The sequence below is a fragment of the Neoarius graeffei genome, chromosome 4, assembly GCF_027579695.1.
Source record: "Neoarius graeffei isolate fNeoGra1 chromosome 4, fNeoGra1.pri, whole genome shotgun sequence".
NCBI classification, from domain to species: Eukaryota; Metazoa; Chordata; class Actinopteri; order Siluriformes; family Ariidae; genus Neoarius; species Neoarius graeffei.
This window is the reverse complement of record NC_083572.1, coordinates 12433946-12461936: the sequence shown is the minus strand read 5'-3', so window position 1 is coordinate 12461936 and position 27991 is coordinate 12433946. Positions and strand designations below refer to the sequence as shown.

Below are 27991 nucleotides of genomic sequence, written 5' to 3'. Positions count from 1 at the left end.
GACACCAGGGACTAAATGAAGGTCCCTATAGGCTTCTGAGGCTACCTGTTTCCTGGCTACAGAGTACCACGTCATTTAACACTCTCTGCATTAGCGACAGTTATGCTGTGAGTGTTTTTGCCCAGTATGAAGAACAAATACAAATCAGGGACAAGGACAAATCACCAGCCAGGACATGCTTTAAGAGCGACAAGAGGATATTGATTCATGGCAAACTTTGGATTTGTAAATAAAAGAGAAACTGGAGCTGCTCTTCTGGCGCTCGGAGGTCATCAGGCCTGCTCTCATATCTGAACGCAGGTGGTGCTGAAACATGGGGAACGATCTAAAGTGAGATCTTTTATTTTTCACAGCAGCAAGACAGGATCGAGTGGCTATTTTATGGGAATGTGTCAATTTGATGTGTCAGTCCCGTAGCATTATGGAGCACAATAATGCAGACAGCTCGGTGTACAGTGTGGAGTATGGAAATGGGAATGTGTCAAGTCCCAAGTCACAAGTAAGTGCTTTATACCAGCCTTAAATAACATGTATACTTGGGGTTAATCTTGAAAATCACTGTTTAGCATAGATAGATTAGTTGCAGAAATAAAGCTTTTGATATTGCAATTTTGACATTATTGGCCTGATAATGCAGATACTGTATGCCATATAATTAATGCACATGAGTAATCACTTCACAAAAAAAAAAATCATGTTTCCTGTGGGCATGCAGATCAATCTGAGATGATGCATGTGATCCATGCCATGACTCATGATACCCACATTATGCAACTAAACACATCATTTTGGTGAAAATGTCGAAATGTTGTCGAAATATCAAAGGGTTAAAACTAGTAATATAATGCAAATAAAGAGCTTTTTTTCATATGTACAGCTGTAGTAATAACACCAACAATTCTATTCCAACACCAAGAAACTATTTTGAATTTTAAAGCTATGAAGGAACAGGCTTTAAAACATACACAGCATTCCTACCTCTTCATAAACATGCCATTTACCCTTACACCTTATTCATCTTGATGAGCTTCTTCCGATTACTTAGATTGTGTGTATAATTATAGTTTTAACTCAGCAGGAAGGGTGTTGGTTAAGCAGCTGTTTTCCTGTCCAACTTAATCTGCAAATTCTACGATGAAACTGCAATTTTACATTTCATAATCTGCAGCTGTGTTTGGAAGACCCGCAAGAACAATTCTCATATGACTCCTGATGTAATTACAAAGTTTATGTCCTGAAAATTTGACACACTGCCCACAGAACATCTGATGTCTTTTGTACACTTTTCTGGCCATTAGCTTCAGAATCCTGAAGGTTGCATTCTGATTGGCTGTCTTCAAATCTCTTCAAAGAGCCTCATATATCTTTTAGTAAAGTTGTTTGTAAATGTTTTAGCAGGCCAAGCTGAACTACAAATTGACACTAGATTTACCAAAGTTTCAGTAACACTGCTTTTCATTGTACTCGCATAACTATTTACGAATAAAACTGTGCATATAACTGGTGCGGATTTAAGGGGGAGGCGCACCCGGCGTAAACCCCCCCCACACACACACACACACAAAAAATAGTTTTAGTATTACAGATACCGGGGGGCGGCACGGTGGTGTAGTGGTTAGCGCTGTCGACGACACAGCAAGAAGGTCCTGGGTTCGAGCCCCGGGGCCGGCGAGGGCCTTCCTGTGTGGAGTTTGCATGTTCTCCCCGTGTCCGCGTGGGTTTCCTCCGGGTGCTCCGGTTTCCCCCACAGTCCAAAGACATGCAGGTTAGGTTAACTGGTGACTTTAAATTGACCGTAGGTGTGAATGGTTGTCTGTGTCTATGTGTCGGCCCTGTGATGACCTGGCGACTTGTCCAGGGTGTACCCCGCCTTTCGCCCGTAGTCAGCTGGGATAGGCTCCAGCTTGCCTGCGACCCTGTAGAAGGATAAAGCGGCTAGAGATAATGAGATGAGATTGCAGATACCGAGATATGCCCAAAGTTTTTTATTTAATTCATAAGGTTTTAAAATAAATATAAAATAAATCATTATGTGGGATTGAGCTGAAGAGTTTATGGTATAACTTTCTATTTAATAGTAGGTCCTAGTTTAAGTTTTTTCCACTCGTGACACGAATGCAGTGAAAAGCAAGCTGGGCGAGTCCTGTTGGATGTTAACTTCGTGCATTGACATAATAACATACTGTATTCCTGGACTGCACTGTAAACCCCGTGTAAAGGGTGTGTGCTGTCCTTTTAGTATGTTTATGGCATCATTAACATACATGCTCACAAGCCAAAATGGTAAGATACTGCAGCAGGCTTACTGCGTACACATACGTGTCGGCTGTCCAGCTACTGCTCATATTCATTAATAGGGTATCCCTGTACTCACTATACCCTGTGTATGTACATGGTACACGTGCTGTTTGGGGTGAGTCTCACTTTGATTTTTACCACAGCGGCTGGATAGGTCTGTGAGAGATGTTGATTTTTGCAACAGCTCTGAAGAAAATCTGCTTGAAATCCCCTGAGTCTTGGGAACTAAGACTTTTTACAGGACTTGTTCACATGCAACTCACACAATCATTATATCATTATCTCAGTCTATTAGACTCAGAAGCTCAGATTGCAGTTACTGACTTTGTGTTATAGACATGCAACTCTTGCAGTCTTTGTCTATAGTTATCACGGTATTGAGCTCTGTCCTAAGTGGCCACTTACATTCCCTCAGTTTCCCTGGGTATATTCACTATGTACATTGAATGTCCTGAGCAGGAGCTCAGAGTGCAGTTGCTAAAATAGTAATAATTTATTGATATAAGGTGTTTTGTGGTCAGTGTACTACACTGTAGCATGCCATGTGGTAATGCATTATATGACAATGCAACTTTCATAAATATGACCACATATCAGTTGTAATTATGTTCTACGCATGTACCTGCAACTCTGACAATATCATTTTCACTGACTAATAAAACGGTTTTGAAAGTTCCAAGTTTTAAAACATAGTTTTTGATATGGTAATTTTCTTTAACAGATTTCATCTACAACATGTCTCTGATAGCTCAAAATGCATCTCTGGGCATTTAAAAACTGCAGAGCTTCCAGGGGCCTCTGGCGGTCCTCGGACCCCCAGCCTTACTGGGTTGACCCCCTCCCCCCATTTTCCTGGATCCACCCCTGTATAAATCATATCATACAAAACCAAAGCATACAAATACAACTTTTGACTGAAACATTTCAGTATTGTAACACGTTAATGGGTGGATCCACATGGATAGAGGTAAATGTCCAAAACAGAGGTCTCAGACATAAATTTTTGAGGCATAGCCATATGGTTTCAGACATAGCTATTGACTTGAAGCTGTACAAAAGCCTGATTCTCCTTTCTTTATTTTTTATATTACTTTATGAAAAACTCTGGCCATACTTGTGCTATAATATATTACTCCCCTATCTACAGGTAGGTTCTGATACTATCCTGATGCCAACATTCACATATAAAGTGATCTCACAGCGGACTATAACCCTGATCATCATCTTCATCCTCCTGATCCTGGCTGGAGGTTCAGTCTTGGCCTGGTACTTTCTAGGTAAAATAGAAAAAATAATAATGGAATGGATGAAAAATAGCATCAGATTAAGTCACTATATCAGTGAACTAATAAAAGGAATATAGCACGTTTGACACTAACATTTTAACAGTGATATTAATTAAATTTAGTAATTTCACTCTATAGAAGTTCATTCCTCTCCTCTTTTCTCCTTTCCCCTCTCTCTCTGTTTAGAGTACAGAGTTTGGACATTAGAGGTGCGGGTGGAGCAACAGTATATAGGCAAGTTCTCTATCCTGAGCAAGAACTTCTCCACCGCTCTGTCTTCACACACCAGTCGAGTATTCCGGGAGGAGGCGCGCACCATGGAGGCCATGGTCAGAACCTGTTTCACTTTCACAGTGGAATCAAGCTTGTTCCTGGAAATCTACTGTATATTAATACAAGATTCAGGTCCAACCCTTTTCCATCAGAACTGATTGTGTATACTCAAAAAGTCAAAGTTCCTCCCATGCCAGGATCTGTTCTTCCCAGGCAGTCTCCCACCCCAGTACTAACTAGGCCCTTAAGGCATACTGGGCAGCACTGAACTCCGCTTCTATAGCCCTCGGCCTCTCACCTATACAGCTAGGTTCACAGTGGGGGGGCTAGTCCTCTGCTAACCACGAGAGTTTGACTTCCCCACTCACATCTGTATTGCAGCATGCCTTGCCAGATGGCAGTAGGTACCATTTTTATGATGGTCTTTGGTATGACCCGACCACAAGTAGAACTCGTGATCTCCCATTTGAGAGGTGAACACGCTAACCGCTAGGCAGCTCGTGGTGAGCCTGTATACTAGAACGAAGATAGATCTCCAGGAACAGGGTTGGTGATCATGGTTTTGCAGCAAAAAACAGTTCTTCAGTCATTCAGTCCTTGATCTGATCAAAGGGTTTTTGGTCATCTTTGTCTCTGATCATTATCATCATCATTTTTTCCTTTGTGGCACGTGATCGGCCTTGGGGCGTGACTGCCTTGGAGATTGAAAACTGTACTCCATCAGCTGCTGGAAGTCCTGTTTCTCCATCATAGTTCTGAGGATCTGACATTTTTCTAGTTTAAACACCTCCTCGAATTTATGCCATTGGCATCGCTTGTTGAATAGGATCTTTTTTTGGATGGCATCATTGCTCATTCTGCATACATGGGCTATATATTTCAAATGTTGTACTTGGCAAAAGTCTGAAATTGACTGTGATTGGGTAATTTCATGCAACCAGGCATTAGGTATCTTATAGGCCCAATCAAGTTCCCTCTCTACTTTCAATCTTCAAGTACAGGGATGTGTTTCAAATTGGAATTAGGGTTACCATGGATCAGTGGGGGTTTTGTGTGTTTGTCTGTGTGAGAAGAAAGTGTATTTCATTTACTCTCTTTTAGATTCCAACAGATTGCACCATCCAACATTCGAAAGATTGTGGCCAGAAAAGTGTGCAAAAGACTTAAGATGCTCTGTAGCCCATTGGTGGAGTGTCTAAGGCTAGGATTACATTACATCACATCAATGTCATTTAGCAGATGCTCTTATCTAGAACAACGTACAACATACCCAGAACAGCCTGGGGAGTAGTTGGGGGTTCTGTGCCTTGCTCAAGGCCACTTCAGCCATTCCTGATGGTCCAGGAAATCAAACTGGTGACCTTTTGATCCCAAAGCTGCTTCTCTAAACATTAGGCCATAGCTTCCACATGGTTGGGTTTGAAATTGGTTTGAATTTCCATTGTCCCTCCCAATGAAGTAATGGATAAAACATGACAGGTCATGCTGTTATGGGAAAATAATCTAATATGGGGTGGTGTGATGTTTCCCAACATTGATTAGATTTCCAATAACAGCACATCTTGAAATGTTTTATTTCCTTTACACCACAGCAATTTGCCCATGAATACAATTTGAAATGTATTAATAGTGAATAAAATGTCACATGTTTTATCCATTTATTGTTACATTTAATCTAGTGGAACCTCTACAGAATAAGTTCGTTCCTCTAGACTATGGAGACTCCATCCAAAAATGTTAAATAAACGTCTCCTCGTGGAAAACTTCACCATATCAACATATTGTTTATGCGGAGACCAAACAAGTCCGAGATAATGAGCTGTTCCGATAAAAACAATACCCCTAATAGAATGTGCACATTAATATAAACCTGTGCTTTGCCTTGTTATTTTCTTGCAGTAGTCCAATACGTCATTGCTATAAATGACATGGTGTTGTATGTACATCATTAATTCTTGCAGCTAGAGAAGCTTGTGAAGTCCTCTCATGTGGCTCGCTATTTCAAATCCACCACTGTGTTTGCTTTTAGGTAAGATTGGTTGACACATTTCATTCATTTTCAACACATGATCATTGATGAAGATATTGATACAGTTGGAAAATGTTGTTTCCACAGCGAGGGCAGTGTAATGGCGCACTTCTGGCTCATCCTGTCCCTCCCTGAGAGTCATGCTGGGAAGGTCACCGTGCAGAAGGTCAGTGAGAGCTTACTGGGAACCATGCAGCGCTTTCAAGAGACAGGTGTTGAGGATACGGTTAGCTTTGAGGGATACCAGTTTCTTCTGTCTTCATTCTCTATAACAGGTAATCACATTAAAATATTATGAACTCCACCACACATTCCATTGCAGTGCTCTGTTTACAGTTACAGTATCATTCAGATTCAGAGTTTAGTGCAACTCATAGCACAGTCTTTGGTTGTTGTTGTTGTTTTTTTTTTAAATTGTGTTATGTTCATTTTCATTTGTTTTGCTTTCACAGAAACCCAGCCCAAAGTTATAGATTTTTTGCAAGCCTCATTTGGTACGACATTTTAAATTCTGTTTTCTGCCATTCTGTTTTATGCATGCCTGATCTAATATGAACAAAGAGCAATGCCTCAAGAGTTGCACAATCTGTGCTTTTTTTTTTCAGCCACATGTTTTTGTACCTGCCTGTAATGCTGCCATGGAGTTGGTTTCCATGAGCGTCTCTGTCATCTGTGTCTATTCTCTCGAGCTTCCATCCATGTTCTATTTTTATATGTTTCTACTCCTCTGTACACCGTCTGTAATTATTCTCCTACCGAGCTCTCTGTTTCAGTTCAACTCAATTCAAGTAATTTGATACGATTCATTCTCATTCAGTTCAATTCAGCAAGATATATCAGCATGAAATGGACAAAATGCATACTTGAACATTACAGAGTCTGTCTCTTCTGTGTCTCAGATTGCTACCGGTACCAGACGTTGTCTTCCAGTGTTCCTGTTGTTCTAAAGGGGCCAAACACCCAGCGCTCATCATGTCTATGGCACCTGAAAGCCCCTGAGGGCTTCCAGTTGGAGCTGAGGGTGGAGTGGCTGCTACCTGAATGCCGAGACCGGCTGGCCATCTATGACGCCCTTGCCCCTGCTGACTCCAGACTCATCACCTCGTGAGTCTCACAGCCATTTCTGAAATGAAAATAGGAATTATATTATCATACAAATCACCTCTAAAGTATAGTTACACTTTCAAACTTTGAGCCATACCTCTTTATGCTTGGCTGGAGTGATATCAAATTAAGCGATTAAATGATTCCAGCTTCATTACTGCTCACTTTAACTCTGCCCTTTTATCCATTGCTATAGCTAACAGGGTGTCATATGAGTGATTCCACAATTGTGGTGCCACCATTTAGCCCTTGTAACTGTTTTTAATTTCATTTTGAAACATGGAATCTATGAAAACATTCATTTAATTGCTCAAAAAAATGTGTTATCACATCTCAGGCAACAACATCTCTATCAACTGTTAGTAGTCCAACCAACAAGAAATCTAGAGGCTATGCCAAACAGGCAAAACTATGAACAGTTTCTATCTGGTCTTAATATCTGCATGCAACACAGCATATGGCCAAATGGGAGGCTTTGGGTGACTGTGGTCACCTGGAAATAGATCAGAAAAAAATCATTATGCTACCCAAGCTAGTCCTATCTGAACACTATTCGGACATGTTGTGATTTTGGTGATAAATATCTAACATGACCTAATAGGAGCTTAGACATGACATTTTTTGGAGTGGGACCAATAGTGTGACCAGGGCCATACAGTACTTTCATTCACAATCGAATGATATTTAAATGGAAGTTATATTTTATTGTAAACTATTGTCAAAATTATTTTTGAAGAAAACATTTGTCTCTTTTGAAGCAGAATACTCTGGTTTTGCACAGTAAAAAAAAAAACAGGACTTGAAACCGATGCGAGACACATTTGCAGCAGAGCTTCACATGTGGTTGAAATGTGAGTCCATCAAAAAGTGTCCTCTCCAGAAAACCACAAGGATTCTGGTCACCATTTCAGTTGTTATTCCAGTTACCACCACGTACAAACACTGCTGCACAGTACTCGAAAATTTATACTTAAAATCACATCTATTTCAACAGTTTTTCACTTTTTATACCTTACTCTTGTGGACTATAAGAAAGGTGGTCAATTTTAGAAATAGACTATCTGCTGTTTTCTCACCACAACTAATACGCTCTGTATATGATCTGTAGCTCTGAAATTCTGCGCAATTTTTTTCCATCCCAAAAGGTCATTTTTGGCAGCAGAGAAAAACAAAAATCTGTGGTTTGATTTTTGGATGATTGTGGACTCGAAAAGTATACCCTGATTGCGAAACAGCCCAATACACAAAATCCTGTTAACTAGCATCCAATCATACATACAGTATACACACCTAAAAATGTAATAATAATAATAATAATAATAATAACAAGACCGTCAATGACAGCATAGTTCACTCCAGCCCCGTCTAGTCCAGAAGGAACGATCTAAAGTGGGCCACCTTGCGCAATAAATGTTGCAAGCTATATGCACTATATAAGCTATATATAGAAGCTATATACACCCTAAAAATACCTACCTATTTGCTAGAAAGAATCCAAAATGACGAGGAATTGACCAAGAAAAGCGATTTTTGTTGAACTGCTCATTAAGTCCATAACTTCATTAATAATTGTCATTAAGCAAATCTGGGTAGAAGTTATATACACCCTAGGTGCCCCTACCTTCATGCCAGAAAGAATCAAAATCGGTGAAGAATTGAGGGAGAAGAAGCAATTTGTGTGGAAACTGCTGGTTAGGGATTAATTATACCATATCTTCATTATTAATTACAATTATGCAAATTTGGGTAGAAGCTGGGCGGCACGGTGGTGTACTGGTTAGCGCTGTCACCTCACAGCAAGAAGGTCCGGGTTCGAGCCCCGTGGCCGGCGAGGGCCTTTCTGTGCAGAGTTTGCATGTTCTCCCCGTGTCCGTGTGGGTTTCCTCCGGGTGCTCCGGTTTCCCCCACAGTCCAAAGACATGCAGGTTAGGTTAACTGGTGACTCTAAATTGACCGTAGGTGTGAATGCGAGTGTGAATGGTTGTCTGTGTCTATGTGTCAGCCCTGTGATGACCTGACGACTTGTCCAGGGTGTACTCCGCCTTTCGCCCGTAGTCAGCTGGGATAGGCTCCAGCTTGCCTGTGACCCTGTAGAACAGGATAAAGCGGCTAGAGATAATGAGATGAGTAGAAGCTATGTGTACCCCAGGCAGACCTACCTTCCTGTGAAAAAGAATAAAAATCGATGAAGAATTGAGAGAGAAGAAGTGATATTCGTGAAATGTGGACGACGCCGGACGGACAACGGACGGATAACACATGATGGCATAAGCTCATCGCCTGTCATTTCTTCTTCCCATGATCTACAGACCATTTGAATGATGCAACTTCTGGTTGAATATATGACTTGTGGAATATTCCAAGTATTTTACAGTAGTGAATATCCCATCCGGGCGGCACGGTGGTGTAGTGGTTAGCGCTGTCGCCTCACAGCAAGAAGGTCCTGGGTTCGAGCCCCGGGGCCGGCGAGGGCCTTTCTGTGCGGAGTTTGCATGTTCTCCCCGTGTCCGCGTGGGTTTCCTCCAGGTGCTCCGGTTTCCCCCACAGTCCAAAGACATGCAGGTTAGGTTAACTGGTGACTCTTAATTGACCGTAGGTGTGAGTGTGAATGGTTGTCTGTGTCTATGTGTCAGCCCTGTGATGACCTGGCGACTTGTCCAGGGTGTACCCCGCCTTTTGCCCGTAGTCAGCTGGGATAGGCTCCAGCTTGCCTGCGACCCTGTAGAAGGATAAAGCGGCTAGAGATAATGAGATGAGAAATGAGATGAATATCCCATCCAACCATACATAATCTGTAATTGCTTATCCTGTGCAGGGTCACGGGCAAACTGGAGCCTATCTCAGCTAACTATGGGCAAGAGGCGGGGTACACCATGGACAAGTCCCCAGATCATCACAGGGCTGACACATAGAGACAAACAACCATTCACACTTACACCTATGGTCAATTTCGAGCCACCAATTAACCTAACCTTTGGACTGTGGGGGAAACCAGAGCAAACCCATGCAGACACGGGGAGAACATGCAAACTCCACACAGAAAGGTCCCCATCGGCTGGTGGGTTCAAACCCAGAACCTCCTTGCTGTGAGGCGACAGTGCTAAACACTACACCACCAGTGGTGAATGTGTTCAAGTGAATCGGGTTGCGTGTGGTTGAATGTTGTTGGAATGAAATGTACAGTTCATTTTTCACAACCTGTTGAACAGGAAGCATGAAGATGCAGCATGAGATGTTTGAGGGATTCAAATTTAGCTATATGCAAAAATTATAAGATGAAATATTCACATCGGTCATACTGAAGTACCTGTGTTTAAAATGTATTTTGCCTTTACCTCACATTCATATTTGTCAATGTAATATTAATGGGACACAAATGGCACCCAATTGTACAAGCACCCTTACAGCGCCAGAAACCAAATGAGCAGGATTGTTAGGGTTTATTTAATGGCTCAGTGTGATTTGAGGCTTAGTAACTAGACATGTCTTGACTAACCTACTAATTTGTGATTAAGACAACATTGTGCTAATATGACATACAAATATTCATTTTATTCCTTTTTTAAAATATTACTTTTCTATATAAGCCCCTGTCTCCCAACCCTTTCCTGAAAAACTGTTGATTAACATTTCTCTCGTGTCCTTTTCTTCCATTTTCCTCTTCCTTCCTTCAATTCTCCCACTATTCTCCTCTCTCCACCCTCTCTTTCTCAGTCTATATGGCTGTAGCAGACATGAGCAGGTAGTGCAGGTTTTATCCTCTGCTGATTGGATGACGGTGGTGTGGAAACAGGGCCAGTACAACTATAAAGATCCGTTCTCTCTTTCTGCTCAGGCCTGGCCCAACAGGAGTACGTCATTTACTTACTTTTATGTAAACAGAGAAAGCAGCATTTCATTGATCAGATATCATCCATCTTTGGATGGAATTGGGCAGAGGTGGACAAAGTACCCAACTTCATTACTTAAGTCAAAGTACAGATCCCACTGGTCAAATGTTACTTCGATACAAGTGAAAGTTGTCCAGTCAAATTTTTACTCAAGTTAAAGTACTGAAGTACTTGCTTTTAAAAATACTTAAGTATTAAAAGTACATTTTCTGTCAACGCATTGTTGTATTATTGCCACAACGCTTACAAAACCTAACACCATTACCAAAGACAGAAATGTGAATTCACAAAATGAATATGGTGGTTTAACTTTAATCTAGCTAGTCAGTGAAGCTCCTCCTGACATGCTAGCAAATTCTTTTCATACGTGAAATCATATTGGGTAGCTAATGCTACTAGAAAAGAAAGATTTCTGCATTCTGTTTATTTGGCAAGATTATGCTAAAACATATTTCTGAAAGGACTTCAGATAAGTTAACGTTATTTATGTTAGCGTAACTCCGTTTTTACATGCTAACTAACAGCGTCCAAGTTAACTAGCTATGTGTTAACGTTAGCCGTGGACAAGGCTACGGCAACTTGGCAGGCAAATTCATAGAAAGTCATTTGATTAATCAGACTGCATAGCTATTGCCACATTATCTGCTAGCACAGACAACTTCGTTGCAAGCTTTCTCTTGGAACAAAACATTTATATACCTCAAGATGCTTCTGCAGGTTGGACGGCGAGTTTTTGTAGGCTATGATGTGGTTCATTTTCAGCAAACAAAGCAAACATTTAAAACTAAAGGAATCTTTCATCCTTTCAGAAAACTGAAACATGGGTTCTAGGTAAAGCCATGAGTGCATTCATTCTCCAGAAGAACCGCCTCCTTCCATTCTGCCATCAATTGATCATGTTAAATAATGCTGCGGAGAAATCAATGAACTTGATTTTATACAGTCTATAGATGTGACATGACCCTAGTGATTACTGATCGGCTGTCTCAGTGTCACCTGCGAAAAAACCAATCACGTTTTAGAAAAGAAAAGAAAAAACATCCACTTTCAAAGCCACTTCGTAGTGGAGTGAAAAGTACGATATTTGCCTTTCAAATGTAGTGAAGTTAAAGTCATAAGTTTCCAAAAAAAATACTCGAGTAAAGTACAGATACTCAAAAAGTGTACTTAAGTACAGTACTCAAGTAAATGTACTTCGTTACTGTCCACCTCTGGAATTGGGTTATCCATCTTTACACTACTTCAGATTCTTGGCTGAAAGGGCATGGTACTAGAGTGTATATATTCTGTGGTGTCTTTCTCTTGCAGATTGCTCCTACAACATCAACTTGGAGGGAAAGGCAGGTGTTCAGGGGACCTTACAGACTCCGTTCTACCCCAGCTACTATCCACCTAATACCAACTGTACCTGGCAGTTCACTGTGAGTCTCATAGAGATTAGCAGCCTAGTTTTCAGGAACCTTGGCTGGATAGACGAATAAGTGAATGGACGTTGGGGGAAAATGCTTTAAAAGTAAATACAGCATGATTCCAGTAGGCATTATGGACTTGAAACACTTCAAGAAATTAGAAATCACAAGTCTATTTGTTTGTGTATGTGTATAGGATATAATGCATTGCTCAGTTTCGTTGTTGCACTATCGAATATCAGAACCAGCCATTGTTGATGATTGGTTAATAAAACTAATAGATGGATTCGTTCCTTTAATATCACACTGTAATCTCTTTTTTTATTATTTTAATGAATTCTTTTTTGCGCAGATACCATCTTCGGAGTATGGACTGACCCTGGAGTTTGAAGGCTATGAGCTGAGTCGAGCCAGTTATAACCAGAACTGCACACAAGGCCAGTGGCTCATTCAGAACCGCAGGTGAACTTGAAGCTTTAATATCAGGAATGTATTTGATACATTCTTGTATTGATGGGTTGAACAAATGCAGTACAAAAGTACACTTCCATATCAAATTCATCATTGGCATATCTCATTTTGTATGCTCTGACTCACGTTTGGTCAACCTGAATGTAAATTTCAACAAACTGGAAAGTGCTTGCAATTAAATTTGCAGTTCCATACATACATACATACATATATACAGTAAATACATTATTTATACAGTTTATCCATCAGGGTCATGAGGGAAGCTGGAACCAAAACCAGTTGACATTTGTCAAGAGGTGGGGTTCACCCTGGACAGGTCGCTAATCTATCGCAGGGTTAGCACAGGACAGAAAGACAGTCATTCACACTCACACATATGGGTGATTAAGAGTAGCCAGTTGACCTAATCTGCATGTTTTTGGACTGTGGGAGGAAACCAGAGCACCTGGAGGAAACCCACACAGGCACCAGGAGAACATGCAAACTCCACACACGAAGTCCCCAGTTGGCCACAAGATTCAAACCCAGAACCTTCTTCCTGTGAGGTGACAGTGCGAACCACTGCACCACCATGCCACCTAAAGTTGCAATGAAATAATCAAAATCAATGATCGAAAATCAGACAAAGCTTCATTCTTACATCATTACTTCTGTTAAAATCTGCCCTCATTTCTTTGCAATGTAAATTAATAAGAGCCAGTGTTCCCTATTAGAAAAAAAATGTACGTAAATGGGTATAACCACTCGTACAACTACAAAGGTTGCAGCAATGTTGTAGCAGCGTTTACATTACATTACTTTAATGGCATTTAGCAGACACTCTTATCCAGAGCAACATACAACATACCCAGATCAGCCTGGGGAGCAGTTGGGGGTTAGGTGCCTTGCTCAAGGGCAAGTCAGCCATTTCTGCTGGTCCAGGGAATTGAACCAGTGACCTTTTGGTCTCAAAGCTGTTCCTCCAACCATAAATGGCTTCCCCATTTATAAACATTACCACAACCACAACATTCAGAAAATTCCTAATGATAAATTCTTGGCTAGGTACTATCTCTGAATGAGAGGAAGAATTTTCCACTTTCAGAAAAGTTCATCTGTGGCAAAAACATGATTACATCACTAATTAGACAAATGAGCTGAAATGTTAACAATTAAATGGTTCAACTGTAATAAAATAATTAGGTGATTAGCTTCCAGGTGGCCAGATTTACCTGATTCTGTCGCTTTTGATGTACCAGACTTGCTGGCTATCATTTGCTTATATGGAAACCGTTAATACGTGACACTAATTAATGATCATGGCAACGGAGCAACTAGAATAGGAAGCAAAGCCCGTATAAGGAAATGGCATATACAGTGCAGTGTGTCAAATGTTACAAAATCAGCGCTGATCATAATCATTGTACTAGCTGTCCTTTCCTTATATGATCATTGTTTCCTGTTGCATTCTTTCCTCTGTTGCCATGATCATTAAATCGTGTCTTATTTAATAGTGATTGTCTCCTAAATTGTTTCTGATGATGTCACATAGACAGAAATGCACTGAAATTTGGTCAGGTTTGAATTACTCGTGTGGTGTGTGTACAGACTGTGTGGTACGAGGGCTCTGCAGCCATATGCCGAGAGGCTGTACCTCCACTCCTCTACCACCACCGTTTCCATGACATCAGAGGTGTCACTCACAGGACCCGGCCTCCAAGTCCACTACAGCATCTTCAACCAGTCAGACCGTTAGTTCTCTTATCAATCAATCACACACACACACACACACACACACACACACACACACACACACATCTGGACTCTGAACAAAGAGATGTACTGTTGTGGACATATTGATGTGTGATGGTATTGTTGGTGTGTGTGTGTGTGTGTGTGTGTGTGTGTGTGTGTGTGTGTGTGTGTGTGTTCAGCCTGTCCTGGTCAGTTCCTGTGCAGTGTCAATGGCCTGTGTGTGTCAGCGTGTGATGGGATCTCAGACTGTCCTAATGGTCTGGATGAGAGAAACTGTGGTAAGAGTTCAACTATGATTTTATTACAAAGGACCTTATGGCAAGGAATTAGTTTATGTCTGCACTTTAGCTGTGATGATGTGTCCAATGAAGTTATCCTTAGTGAATATTAGAATTTCTTAAATTAGAATGAGGTTTCACAAACAGTTAAACAAACATGCAAGACAGCTAACAACTAAATTTTGGCCACTGTTTACATTGAAAATGGGTGGAAATGACACAAAACAACATCAAAACATTATATTTTGGGAATAATTTCAATCATAATTATCAAAAATGGTTGGGGTAGTTGGTTTATTTGTGCTGGGATGTGTATTTCATTGCAGTGGGTCTTGCATTTGTGTATCTGAGCTTTAATCTGTGGTATAGTGTGCATTACAAGCTGGAATTAAAATGGATTTTTGGAGGGTTAGCACCATTTAATTTACACAACATGCCTACAAATTTAAAGATGCAAATTGTTTTTTTTTTTTTTATTATTGTGACACAAACAATAATTAAGATGAAAAAAAGGTATTCATCCCCTTCTGTATGAAACCCATAAATAAGAGCTGGTCCAACCAATTCACTTAAGTTACATAATTAGTTGATTAAGATCCACCTGTGTGCAATCAAAGTGTCATATGATCAGTCACATGATGTCTGTATAAATCAGCCTGTTCTGGAAGGACCCTGACTCTGCAACACTACTAAGTAAGCAACATGAAAACCAAGGAGCCTCCAAACAGGTCAGAGACAAAGTTGTGGAGAAGTATAGATCAGGGTTGGGTTATAAAAAATATCCCAAACTTTGAATATCCCAGGGAGCAACATTAAATCCATTATAGCAAAATGGAAAGAATAGGTCACCACTACAAACCTGACAAGAGAAGGCCGTCCACCAAAACGCATAGACCAGGCAAGGAGGGCATTAATCAGAGATGCAACAAAGATACCAAAGAGAACACTGAAGGACCTGCAGAGATCCACAGCGGAGATGGGAGTTTCTGTCCATAGGCCCACTTTCAGCCGTACACTCCACAGAGTGGGGCTTTATGGAAGAGTGGCCAGAAAAAGTCATTGCTTAAGAAAACACATTTGGAGTTTGCCCAACAGCATGTGGCAGATTCTCCAAACACATGGAAGAAGATTCTCTGGTCAGATGAGACTAAAATTGATCTTTTTGGCCATCATGGGAAAATGCCATGTGGGGCACAAACCCAACACCCTGAGAACACCATTCCTACAGTGAAGCATGGTGGTGGTAGTATCATGCTGTGGGAATATTTTTCATCTGCAGGGACAGGAAAGCTGGTCAGGATCGAAGGAAAGATATATGGCACTAAATACAGGGCAATCCTGGAGGAAAATCTTAATTATTGTTTTTGTCACAATAAAACAACAATTTTCACCTTTAAAGTTGTAGGCATGTTGTGTAAATCAAATGGTGCTAACCCTCCCAAAATCCATTTTAATTCCAGTTTGTAATGCGACAAAACAGAACAAACACGAAGGGTGGTGAATACTTTTGCAAGGCAATGTATTATACAAGGACTATTTTTAAAAATAAATAGTAGTAGTATTGGGAGGCACGGTGGTGTAGTGGTTAGTGCTGTCGCCTCACAGCAAGAAGGTCCGGGTTCGGGCCCCGTGGCCGGTGAGGGCCTTTCTGTGTGGCCGTGGCCGCATGGGTTTCCTCCGGGTGCTCCGGTTTCCCCCACAGTCCAAAGACATGCAGGTTAGGTTAACTGGTGACTCTAAATTGACCGTAGGTGTGAATGTGAGTGTGAATGGTTGTCTGTGTCTATGTGGCAGCCCTGTGATGACCTGGCGACTTGTCCAGGGTGTACCCCGCCTTTCGCCCGTAGTCAGCTGGGATAGGCTCCAGCTTGCCTGCAACCCTGTAGAACAGGATAAAGCGGCTAGAGATAATGAGATGAGATAATAATAATAATAATAATAATCTCATCTCATTATCTCAAGCCGCTTTATCCTTCTACAGGGTTGCAGGCAAGCTGGAGCCTATCCCAGCTGACTACAGGCGAAAGGCGGGGTACACCCTGGACAAGTCGCCAGGTCATCACAGGGCTGTCACATAGACACAGACAACCATTCACACTCACATTCACACCTACGGTCAATTTAGAGTCGCCAGTTAACCTAACCTGCATGTCTTTGGACTGTGGGGGAAACCGGAGCACCCGGAGGAAACCCACGCGGACACGGGGAGAACATGCAAACTTCACACAGAAAGGCCCTCGCCGGCCCCGGGGCTTGAACCCAGGACCTTCTTGCTGTGAGGCGACAGCGCTAACCACTACACCACCGTGCCGCCCCTAATAATAATAATAATAATAATGTGCAAAAATGATTCAGTTGTTTCAAGAATATTTTGAATAAGTGCTCATAAAATAATATTAAAATATACTGCATTTTAATTGCATTTATTAAAATCGGTTGTTATCAAATATGAAGTAACATAATGGCATGAGGGAAAAAAGTTTTCAATAAAAATAAAACTGAACAAAACACAAATAATTGTGAACCAGCATAAATGAGGTAATTGATATGAGAAAAAGCAGGTAAAATATGATTAAGCACAATCAAGGTTATAATAAATAGTTTCAAAAGCTAGAGCTATCAAACACCAGTTTCAAAATAAGCTGGTTAAAAGGCTTCCTGAGAGCATCTCTCAAAATACAGTGCTAATACTTCGCCAAGGATCAGCTGAAATTGTTAGATCAGCCCAAAATACATTTTTAAGCCATAAACATCATTAGCATGTTCATGAAAAATGTTTTTTCTCATGGAAAAATCCCTCATGGTGGTTCCTGCTAAATAATCAGTTGTATGGGGTGCCAATAATTTTAAAACCAGTTTTGCAGAAAGAATAGGAGAACTTTGCTACAAACAAACAGCATGTTGATTTGTTTTAAGTTCAAAATATGTGTGTGTCACAGTGTGTATTGCTCAGTACCGCTGTGTCGGGGACAGTCAGTGTGTTGACTATTACAAGGTGTGTGACCAGCATCAGGACTGCACTGATGGGAGCGATGAAATGAACTGCACAATAGGTATGATGCACAAACCACACACTATGGCACTAGAAAGTGAAATGAATATTGAAAAGAAAAGGCAATTTGATTTACAAATCGAGGAAACCTCGCTGATTTTGAGTATTGGACCTTGCTATGTGCGTGTGTATGTGTAGGAGTTCCTTGTACTGATAGGACCTACATGTGCACCGATGGCACTTGTTTGAAGAAGCAGAACCCTGTTTGTGATTTTATCACTGACTGTCCTGATGCTTCGGATGAGAAAAACTGCGGTAAGACTCCTTTATAATAATAATAATAATAATAATAATAATAATAATAATAAATGTTTGTAGTGGCCAATAAACTATGAAAATTCTTCATTTGCAACCACATGACCAAAACTACTTGCGTCATTGAGTGCTGCCATGTTGAAGGATATACAAATATTATATATATATATATATATATATATATATATATATATATATATATATATATATATATATATATATATATATATGTTATTTACCAGCTGGGAGGTCCGTATGGTGAAATACCATGACCGAGATCTTGAAAGTACTGAGCGAGGCCCTCTGGGCCGAGGTCAGTATTCAAGGCCGAGGTCACGGTATTTCACCATAGGGACCAACCTTAAGCTGGTAAATAATATATTTATTTTTTCTTTACCAAATTCTGACAGAAAACGAGAACGCCCGAAAGGGAAAACCGAGCCAAGGCGAGCCACCATTTTGAATCCTCATTCACGGCTGTAATGCAAATGGCTTCCTCCTCAGTATACAAGTACACTTCCATGGCAGGAAAAAAACTACATTTTGCCGCCTATGTAGTCCCCTATTTATACAAAATTGAGTCATTCAGGATTCAGCCATGTTTTTGCTCGGCGTTAGCAACAGTTACAGGTTTTTAGCTTTCTCCTGAAATGTTTTCTTTTATTTCTTCTTCCTCAGGGTAGTAAAACTCGCTTTCGCTGTGAACACTGTTGTTATCGCTATCCATGCTGTAAAATTAATGCTACTCTCCTGAGAAATGCGAAAATAAATGTTGACAAAAATTGCTACTATGTTTGTTGTTGTTGTGAACCAGCGAGTCGCCAGAGGTCCGTAACTGGGGTCCATATTGTAGGATACGGACCCGCTTGCCAGCCAATCAGAGCGCAGGATTTGATGGAAACCGGACCGCGAAAAAAAAAAAAAAAAATATATATATATATATATATATATATATATATACACACACACACACACACACAGTTGTAAGAGTACAGACTGGAAGGTAAAGAGGAGTAACATTGACAAGCTTGTAGTCATTTCTCAAATCTATTCTAAAAACAATCATTTTGACTGCTTCAAAAAATCGGGATCTAACACACTAGATAATATATTTAATTATAAAAGAACCCTCAGCGGGCGAGGAGGCTGCAGTGTTTGAGGTAGTGGATTGACATGAATCTTGTTTGATTGACTCTGTGATTGTTTGGGAAGATTCTTCAATAATTTTGCATTTCTTTCTGCGCTCTGTAAGCCGAGCATTTCGAGCTACCGCTTTATTCTTTGATTTTGTTGTGGCCTGTATTTTGTGTCAGAGCCCAGTCTGGATCTGTAAAATTGCAGAGATCAGCTGGTTTCCTGAATGGAAAGAAAAAGCAAAATAAAAGCAGCATGATCAAAAATTATATACAGCTCTTTTTAAAATTCAATAATCAATAAAAAGTAGCCTTTGATTGTCAGATCTTTGTCATGTTTGACAGCGGCGAGTTTCTACACAACCAGACTATTAAACAATCCGATACTCAATTCTTATATATTGCGATCTTTCATTAATACATGGATTAAAGCAAAAAAAAATCATCGGACTGAAAAAAAGCTCCATGTCGTTGGCCCCTACCACATCAGCGATGCGTCAAATTTTAAACGCCGTGTTGTCCATTATCCCCTAGGCCCCTACTTATAGTACATTTACATAATTTTAACAATGACTAAAGCTAAGGCAAGACTTTACCATTGTCATTACTGGCTATAAATGATGAAACATCAAGTTTTCAGCGCAAAGTGCAAATTTATTTCAACAATACTTTAGTAATGCACAGCAGTGGTTAAGAGAAAAGTGCAAGTGCAGTTGAACTTGAACCATGCTTTCAAAAGAGTGGAACAGAAAGAACTTGCAAGAAAAGTAAAGTGAAAGTTCACTTTTTCTGCTTCTTCGCAGTGAAGCCAAAGGCATCTAGTTTTTTGCCATTGCTTCTATAGACTTTTTTTATGGCAAACTACACAAAAGCACACACCTGCCATTTTCATCTTTTTGCACCATGAACTAAATGGCTTGCCATTATCGCCCATTTCATTTAGCCAAGCCCATCTCCACTTATTCTTTACCGTTTTGTCGATGCCTGACACATCGCTGCCTTGATTTAAAAGAAGCGCGTCCATGCTGGCAAAACCGAAAGTAATTTGACGCGCTCTAGTGATGGAAATCGAAGGGCCTGTCCGGTGGCCTTATACGCAGTACTCGAGTTGAGGGGGGGGATGTAGGGGGAGGCATCCCCCTTCTGAAATAAAAATCTCAAATCATCCCCCTTATAAAACGGCCATCCCCCCATCACATCCCTTGTGCCATTTTACCGATTAATGTGGAAATTAGCCTACTATTATTTTAATAAATATTACTACCATTTCAACATTAGAGGCTTTGCGCAGCGATAGCCTACATGTAGCCGGATAAAAAAGACGGATATTTATTTATTCGGTTGCACCTCTCATTCACACCTATACGGAGGTTTCAGTCACTGAAAACAGCTACTTTTGCAAACTCTGGGCAGAGTGGAGATTTCTGGAAACTCCATCTTCAGACACGCGTGTAAATCGGGAAAACGAAGCAACAGTGAGCGAGAGGGCACGCGCAAATATAATGAGTCATAGGTGTGAATCTTTCACTGAATGCCAATTGTCCCGGTTCTTCATGAAATCGCACGTGCACGCACAAATTCATTAGGTTAACTTTCAAATAACTGTTCTTGTGCACTTGCGACACCGGAGCCACTTTCCTGAATTTTGAGCTTCGGAGTATTCGCTTCTTTATCTATTTAATCAATGAAGTTATTTGTCACATACATTAAATTACTAATGTAAAACATTAGTAGCCTATTTAAGCAATAGCTGTTTTCTCCACTGTTTTCCGACCTTTTGTGCTTAGTGAATGAGACACTTCATTACACTCCACTGACCGACTTCCAATTCCGGACTTTTTTGAAAATGTAAAATATAGGCCTACGAGATGTTTTTTTGGGACTTAATTCGCGTTGGGCCTTCACTATTAATTTTTGAGACTGACGAGGCACTAAATACTGTGGAATTATTTTCTCCTTACTATGAAGTTTGGCATCTTAAACAAGTGTCGGGAAATCTTGCAGCCCGACTCTGCAGCCTCCAATGTTTAAGCGAACTGCTGAAACCATAATGTTTAAAGATTAAATCGTAGGCTAATCAAACCAAAGAAAAACACAGCCTTTCCAGAACGTTGTCTGCCGAAGCCTACAAAACGCTTAATAGCATAGGCCTTGCTGCGGCTTCAACTTTTCACCTGATCACCTTTCAATAGGCAAATATCATTATTACTACTACTACAAAAGGCCTAGTATTAGTAGTAGACAAGTAACCTAGTTGCCTAGTAGTAGGACAGCCAAATAGTTTCATCAGTGCCCTACGCCGAGCCTCCCCGGGACTAGACAGTAGCTATTTATTTATTTATTTAGGCCTATCTAGCGCAACAACTTATTCCTTTACATATACTCAAACATAGCACAGGAAAGGGTTCAACAACAGGCAATCACAGCAGCTTGGTGAAGTTCTAAATCACATCGGTGTCAGACCTATGGTTCTACCCCCCCTTTTTTTCCCTCGGATCTGCATCACTCTCATTATTGACCTTTAGCGCTCTCAGTTGACGGAAATCTGTCGTAGCGACGGAAAACTTTAATCTATGTTAATAACTAGTTCATAGCGCTTCCCATTGATAAAATGTTCACTGCAGACTTGTGTGGTTTTTGCTTTCTCGTCGCTTAGATCAGCCCGGTTTATGTTGGACAGCCAGTGACATCTACGCTCCATGGACAACTCTCTTGTTTTTTCTCCTTGATTATTTATAATTGTTGGAATTCTAAAGAACTTATAAGTTCCCTTTTCTCAAATAGAGTTGCACCCGCATCCAATTACAGCACAAAGAGTCGGCATAGTGAAGAAACAAAAGGTATTCATGAGCGTAACAACTTCTCGAGCATATCTTCTATAGTAAATGTGTGCCACGTGACCTCCAACATGGCCCAGTTCCGATTCAAAGCCTCATGCATAATTAGCTATGACGTCATGTGCAAACGAAGAACAGCTGAGCAACATGTATACACCTTTCCATTCATTCCATCGAAGAATGGCACAATCTATGAATATGCACAAATGTACAATTTGGAAATGTTTCCACGTCCTGCGGCTTTTCCAAATACTTCTCACCAAACAGTAAACATAAACGTGACCCATTTCGATTGAGTCACTTTCTTCAGTAACTACAAGCCAAAATATTCCTACAGACTGCGGTTTGCGCCAGTTCAGTACGCGAGTGGTGGGCGGAGTCGATGCGATGGAGGGGGAGTGGCCATGGCAGGCCAGCCTGCAGATCAGCGGACAGCATATCTGTGGTGGAGCGTTAATCTCCGCCCAGTGGGTGGTGTCTGCCGCACACTGCTTCAACGAAGATCGGTGAGTAAAGCATGCTGGTATGCTGTGTGGTGAACACTAATGCTATTCACATGCAATACAGTGAAAGAGAAAACAGAATATCTATTTGCTCTGTCAGTGAGCTTGTTATGTATATGACCAAAAGCCAATGAAAAATATATCGTAAAAAAGTCTACAATCTGTTCGTACAGACTGACAAAAAAGATCACTGTACAATACTCACACACATGGTTTTTAAAGGCTATAAAATAAGCTGATTTGATTGAACCTGAAGATACCAAATATTTAACAATTATTCCATGAAATCGAGTCGTACATGAGCTGATAGCCGATGAGGTGCGTAGCACCAAGTTGGCTATAAGCCATATACGATGAGATTGAGTGGAATAACTGTTTTATTTTATCCACATTCACTGGATTTTGAGAAACAGAGCATTTTTATTTTTTGCAAATTTGATAAATAAAAACTTTACACAATACATCCAGCAAAATCATTTCCGCTCAGGCGGACTTCTTGAAAACCTATTGATGGCTGCATGAATTGACTTTAGCGTTGTTGTTTTTTTTGTAGAAAGTTCGATCTTGCTGTCGTACTGAGGTATAGAATAGCTTTAGACATTTATTTAATGACCGTAACCCATAACTACGTCATCGCTTGTTTACCGCAATGTATTATAGGTGATACCCGGGGTCAGCCCCGCCGTATTGTTTACTTTCGCTTTTGTTAAACACTGCATTGTTGTGTCTAACCAGTTTTAACCATGCCGCCTAAAGTGAATTAAAGTGTGCCTTACTGTGTCTCCACAACAAAGAGAACACCTAATTTGAGCTTTTATCAGCCGCCAGTCGAGAAGAAGAGAAGAAAGAAATGGATAAGTTTAATCCGCAATGAAAACTTTCGAACTGAATCGAAATGGACAAGTGTTTGTAGCTTGCATTTCTCTGGTGGGAAAAAGACGTATTTAAACTGTGACCCAGCAATATTTCCATAGTCTGCGGAACGGCCTTCGGTTACAGAAGATTATAACAATCGGCACTGTTCATCGTCTGAAACTAGCGATATTCCAAAGCCTGTAAAACAAAGAAGCATTCTTCGGCCTTTGCCTCTCAACATACCGAAGCACTCGGCATCTGAACGAGCCTGTCGGACTGATAAAACTCCCAAACCACAGTATCGGGTATGTATAATGTTCAGCGTACCTCACTAGTGGCATTTATTAATGCGTCACCATCTGGATCCAATACGTATCGACTTAATTCACTGTTTATTAAGTCCTTCACCCTGTAAAACACACCAAAAATTAAGCTCAATCCATGTTCAACAAATAAATCCAGGTTCGACTTACGAAATAGTTTATTTCTTAAGATTTGACTAGATGTAGCAAAATGTTTCAAAATTAGGAATGTAATTATTTCGCATACAAATTATTTATGTTGTTTGCATATTTTCATTGATTAGGCTTAGAAAGTTTCGCTATACTTGGCCGCAGGACCTGGCAGTAGGTCTAACATGAATGTAACTTCGCCGTGAACACTATAGACGTTACAGCCAATTTCAGACAGGCTACGTACGATTCCCGATATTCAGATAGATTTGCTTTCTTAATAAAGTTTACCCGGTGCAGTATACGTCCTCAGAAATGAAACATTCTGAGATTTTATGTTATTGTTGTTGTTGTACAGTGTGGTCAACTCGGCCTAGACTCTTTCCTTCTCACCAAGCTTGATTTGGATTCCAATTTTCCTGCTGTAAACCCTCAACATGTTATCCACCTCTTTAAATCACCAATTTAAATGAAATGGCAAAATCGCTCCTCTCACATCACTCTCACGTAAAATTAATCATGACATCCATCATATCGCTCAATGACCGACCCTGGCTATCCCCCACAATGCATTGCAGTAAACAAGTGATGACGTAGTTATGCTTGGGGGCTGTTCTTCCTTGGACACTTTAGTTATGTAATTTTCAAACTTCTTTGAGCTTTTGAACCAGTCTAAAAAAATTTTAGTAATTTTAATGTTTAAAGTGCCACAGGTCGATGTGTTGGTTCAGGAATCATTTAATCCACTCCCCTTTCTGAATTGTTTGAGCTGGTACCCATCTTGTTTCAATGCATTTTATTTCTGAATGCGGGGCGTCCTAACAATGTGTTAGTCTGTTTTCAAACCGCTCGCTCAGCACCCAGTTCAGAAAAGTCACATGAGGTCATGCGCAGGTCAGAGGTCACGACCACGGAGCCACGGCAAACACGGCGAATCACCCAGATCGACACAAAAAAATGACGATGTTAAGGAAGATTGTCAGATGCCGCCAGTTCTGCCATGTTTGTTGCAACCTCGCTCATTATAATATTATAATGAGGATAAACTTCAGCTGTTTCCATACCCAAATGTAAACATTAGCGTGTGGTGTTTTTACAGCTCATTCTCCTTCACAGGCATGAGGCAGCGGGCAATAAAGCGTGTGATTCAAGTACCTAGGGGTTATTCTAGCGCCACAGGGTACTGTTCATCTTTTTAATACATCAACCTGTGTCACTTGAAAGACAAAGAATGTAAACAAACTGGCGAAATGACAGGAGCAATTTGTCTCATCTCATTATCTCTAGCCGCTTTATCCTGTTCTACAGGGTCGCAGGCAAGCTGGAGCCTATCCCAGCTGACTACGGGCGAAAGGCGGGGTACACCCTGGGCAAGTCGCCAGGTCATCACAGGGCTGACACATAGACACAGACAACCATTCACACTCTCATTCACACCTACGGTCAATTTAGAGTCACCAGTTAACCTAACCTGCATGTCTTTGGACTGTGGGGGAAACCGGAGCACCCGGAGGAAACCCACACGGACACGGGGAGAACATGCAAACTCCGCACAGAAAGGCCCTCGCCGGCCCCGGGGCTCGAACCCGGACCTTCTTGCTGTGAGGTGACAGCGCTAACCACTACACCACCATGCCGCCCCAGGAGCAATTTGTGAAAAATTATATAATAATAATAATAATAATTCTTGAAAAATAAAAAAAGATACGTTCTTACCATCAAATACTTATATTCCATATTTTGTTGCTTTTTTGTATTTTTGGGGTTTTGTTTACAAGTAGAGTTTGTATTTCATCCTCAGTTGGTTCAGCAACACGCTCAGCCATTTTGTTTTTCTCTACTCACGGTATATGAGCTGATAGCCTAGTAGTTGAGTAGCCAATCAGAGCATGCGATTGCTCATCTCCGGTGAATGTGGATATAATAAATACAATTATATCCCCCCCCATTCAGTGAGAATCAACACAATAAAACATATTGTTGTCTTCTTCCTCTTTCTGTTTCTTTTTGTTTCATTTCTCTCTCAGTCTGTACTTGCCTTCCATATGGACGGTGTATCTTGGTAAGCTGCGTCTGAATACCTCCACTCAGACTGAGGAAGCTCTGCGTGTGACCCACATCCACCTACACCAGTACTACGATGATGAGATCCATGACTATGACCTTGCACTGCTTAGACTTGAGAGACCCATCTCGGCGGGCACACTAGCACTGCCTGCCTGCCTGCCTGAGCCCACACACCAGCTGGAGCCTGGTCTGCTGTGCTGGGTCACGGGCTGGGGGGCACTCAGAGAAGGAGGTGAGAACATGAATATACACACTGACATGAAGGAAAATTGGGAGAAGAAATGAATCTTTAAGCTCAATACTCTGACAACAGATTTAGAGTTAACTATAGAAGTTAATTCACTTTGATAATGTCCAGTTTTGCAGTGAAAAAAGAACACCAAGGTTAATCTGAAACTTGGATAGATTTGATATGCGTTTCTTTTGGAACTGAGATTCATTTGATTTGAGATTCATTTCAATCTGAGATTCATTTGAGCTGAGATTCATTTCAATATGAGATTCATTTGATCTGCAATTCATTTGATCTGAGATTCATTTCAATGAAATTCATTTGATCTGAGATTCATTTTAGTGAAATTCATTTGATCTGAGATTCATTTCAATGAAATTCATTTGATCTGAGATTCATTTCAATCTGAGATTCATTTGATCTAAGATTCATTTCAATATGAGATTCATTTGATGTGAGAGTGAATCTCACATCAAATGAATCATTTTATCTGAGATTCATTAGTTCACCACTTTTTAAAGTAACAATAATTTAAAATTGTGTCATGTGTGTCTAACTGTACACACAAATACACACTCAATTCGGACACTTCTTTTTTTTCTCAGAAAATGCAAAAGTTTGAGTCGTCTCTGGATTCTCAATACTTCTAGTTTACAATTTATGTAAAAAAAAATTTAAAAACTGAGAGGAATCCAAAGTTGTTTAGTGGACAAAAAAAAAGATTTATAGCAAATGGTGATAAACAGAAGTGGTAAGCAATAATTTAGTTCATACGGTATATACAGGATATTTGACATTCTTTTCTATAAAGGTTCTTTATATTTTTTTGTTTCAGTTATCCTTTAAAGTTCATTCATCTCATTATCTCTAGCCGCTTTATCCTGTTCTACAGGGTCGCAGGCAAGCTGGAGCCTATCCCAGCTGACTACGGGTGAAAGGCGGGGTACACCCTGGACAAGTCGCCAGGTCATCACAGGGCTGACACATAGACACAGACAACCATTCACGCTCACATTCACACCTACGGTCAATTTAGAGTCACCAGTTAACCTAACCTGCATGTCTTTGAACTGTGGGGGAAACCGGAGCACCCGGAGGAAACCCACGCGGACACGGGGAGAACATGCAAACTCCGCACAGAAAGGCCCTCGCCGGCCCCGGGGCTCGAACCCAGGACCTTCTTGCTGTGAGGCGACAGCGCTAACCACTACACCACCGTGCCGCCTCCTTTAAAGTTAATTAATTAATTAATTAACTAATTAATTGTTAATTAATTAATCCTCTAGGTGGCGTAAGCAACATCCTGCAGAAGGTTGATGTGCAGTTGGTCAGCGAGGAAGCTTGTATCCGTTCCTATGGATACGTTATCACTCCCAGAATGCTGTGTGCTGGTTATCGCCGTGGAGGAAAAGACGCATGTCAGGTAGGACGCCTGATATGATAATTATCATGTAGAGCACCATCGAGCAATTTCTTTTTATCACTCATCCTCTCTCTTCCCCTGCTTTTAAAATAATACACGTGTAATGAGGTTTGTTTGAAATCACACACATACCAGTCCACTGTTGCTCACATTTGCTCCCTCTTTCTCCATCTTTGTCCTCAGGGGGACTCTGGTGGGCCACTGGTTTGTCAGGAGCGGTCCGGTCGCTGGTTTCTGGCCGGTGTAGTGAGTTGGGGCCGTGGCTGTGGCCGACCCTATTATTACGGCGTCTACACACGCATCACCAAACTCTCTCCCTGGATCAAACAGCTCATCGCATCCTGACAAGCACAACACATTGATCCTTTTCTCAGTCAGGAGCTGCTGTCAGCTATTCCTCATCCCCCTGC

General features: G+C 40.9%; 1 protein-coding gene across 1 annotated transcript; it reads left to right on the top strand.

Moving 5' to 3' along the window:
• The first annotated feature begins 400 nt into the window (after positions 1-400).
• Positions 401-27991, top strand: LOC132884295 (transmembrane protease serine 6). The gene is made up of 18 exons (XM_060918127.1): positions 401-499; positions 3446-3575; positions 3771-3913; positions 5819-5886; positions 5974-6161; positions 6339-6380; positions 6786-6990; positions 10705-10841; positions 12189-12301; positions 12642-12751; positions 14348-14490; positions 14674-14772; positions 17712-17825; positions 17963-18079; positions 22387-22555; positions 25887-26158; positions 27445-27581; positions 27765-27991. The coding sequence occupies exons 1-18, from the start codon at positions 401-403 to the stop codon at positions 27924-27926; spliced, it is 2448 nt and encodes an 815-aa protein (XP_060774110.1). The 3' UTR covers positions 27927-27991.

Excerpts from the sequence above, each read along its gene's own strand:
- LOC132884295 (XM_060918127.1), top strand. The coding sequence starts at position 401 with ATGTGTCAGTCCCGTAGCATTATGGAGCACAATAATGCAGACAGCTCG. Across the intron at positions 3,576-3,770 it reads CTTGGCCTGGTACTTTCTAG|AGTACAGAGTTTGGACATTA; the intron begins GTAAAATAGAAA and ends CTCTCTGTTTAG. Across the intron at positions 26,159-27,444 it reads GGGGGCACTCAGAGAAGGAG|GTGGCGTAAGCAACATCCTG; the intron begins GTGAGAACATGA and ends TTAATCCTCTAG.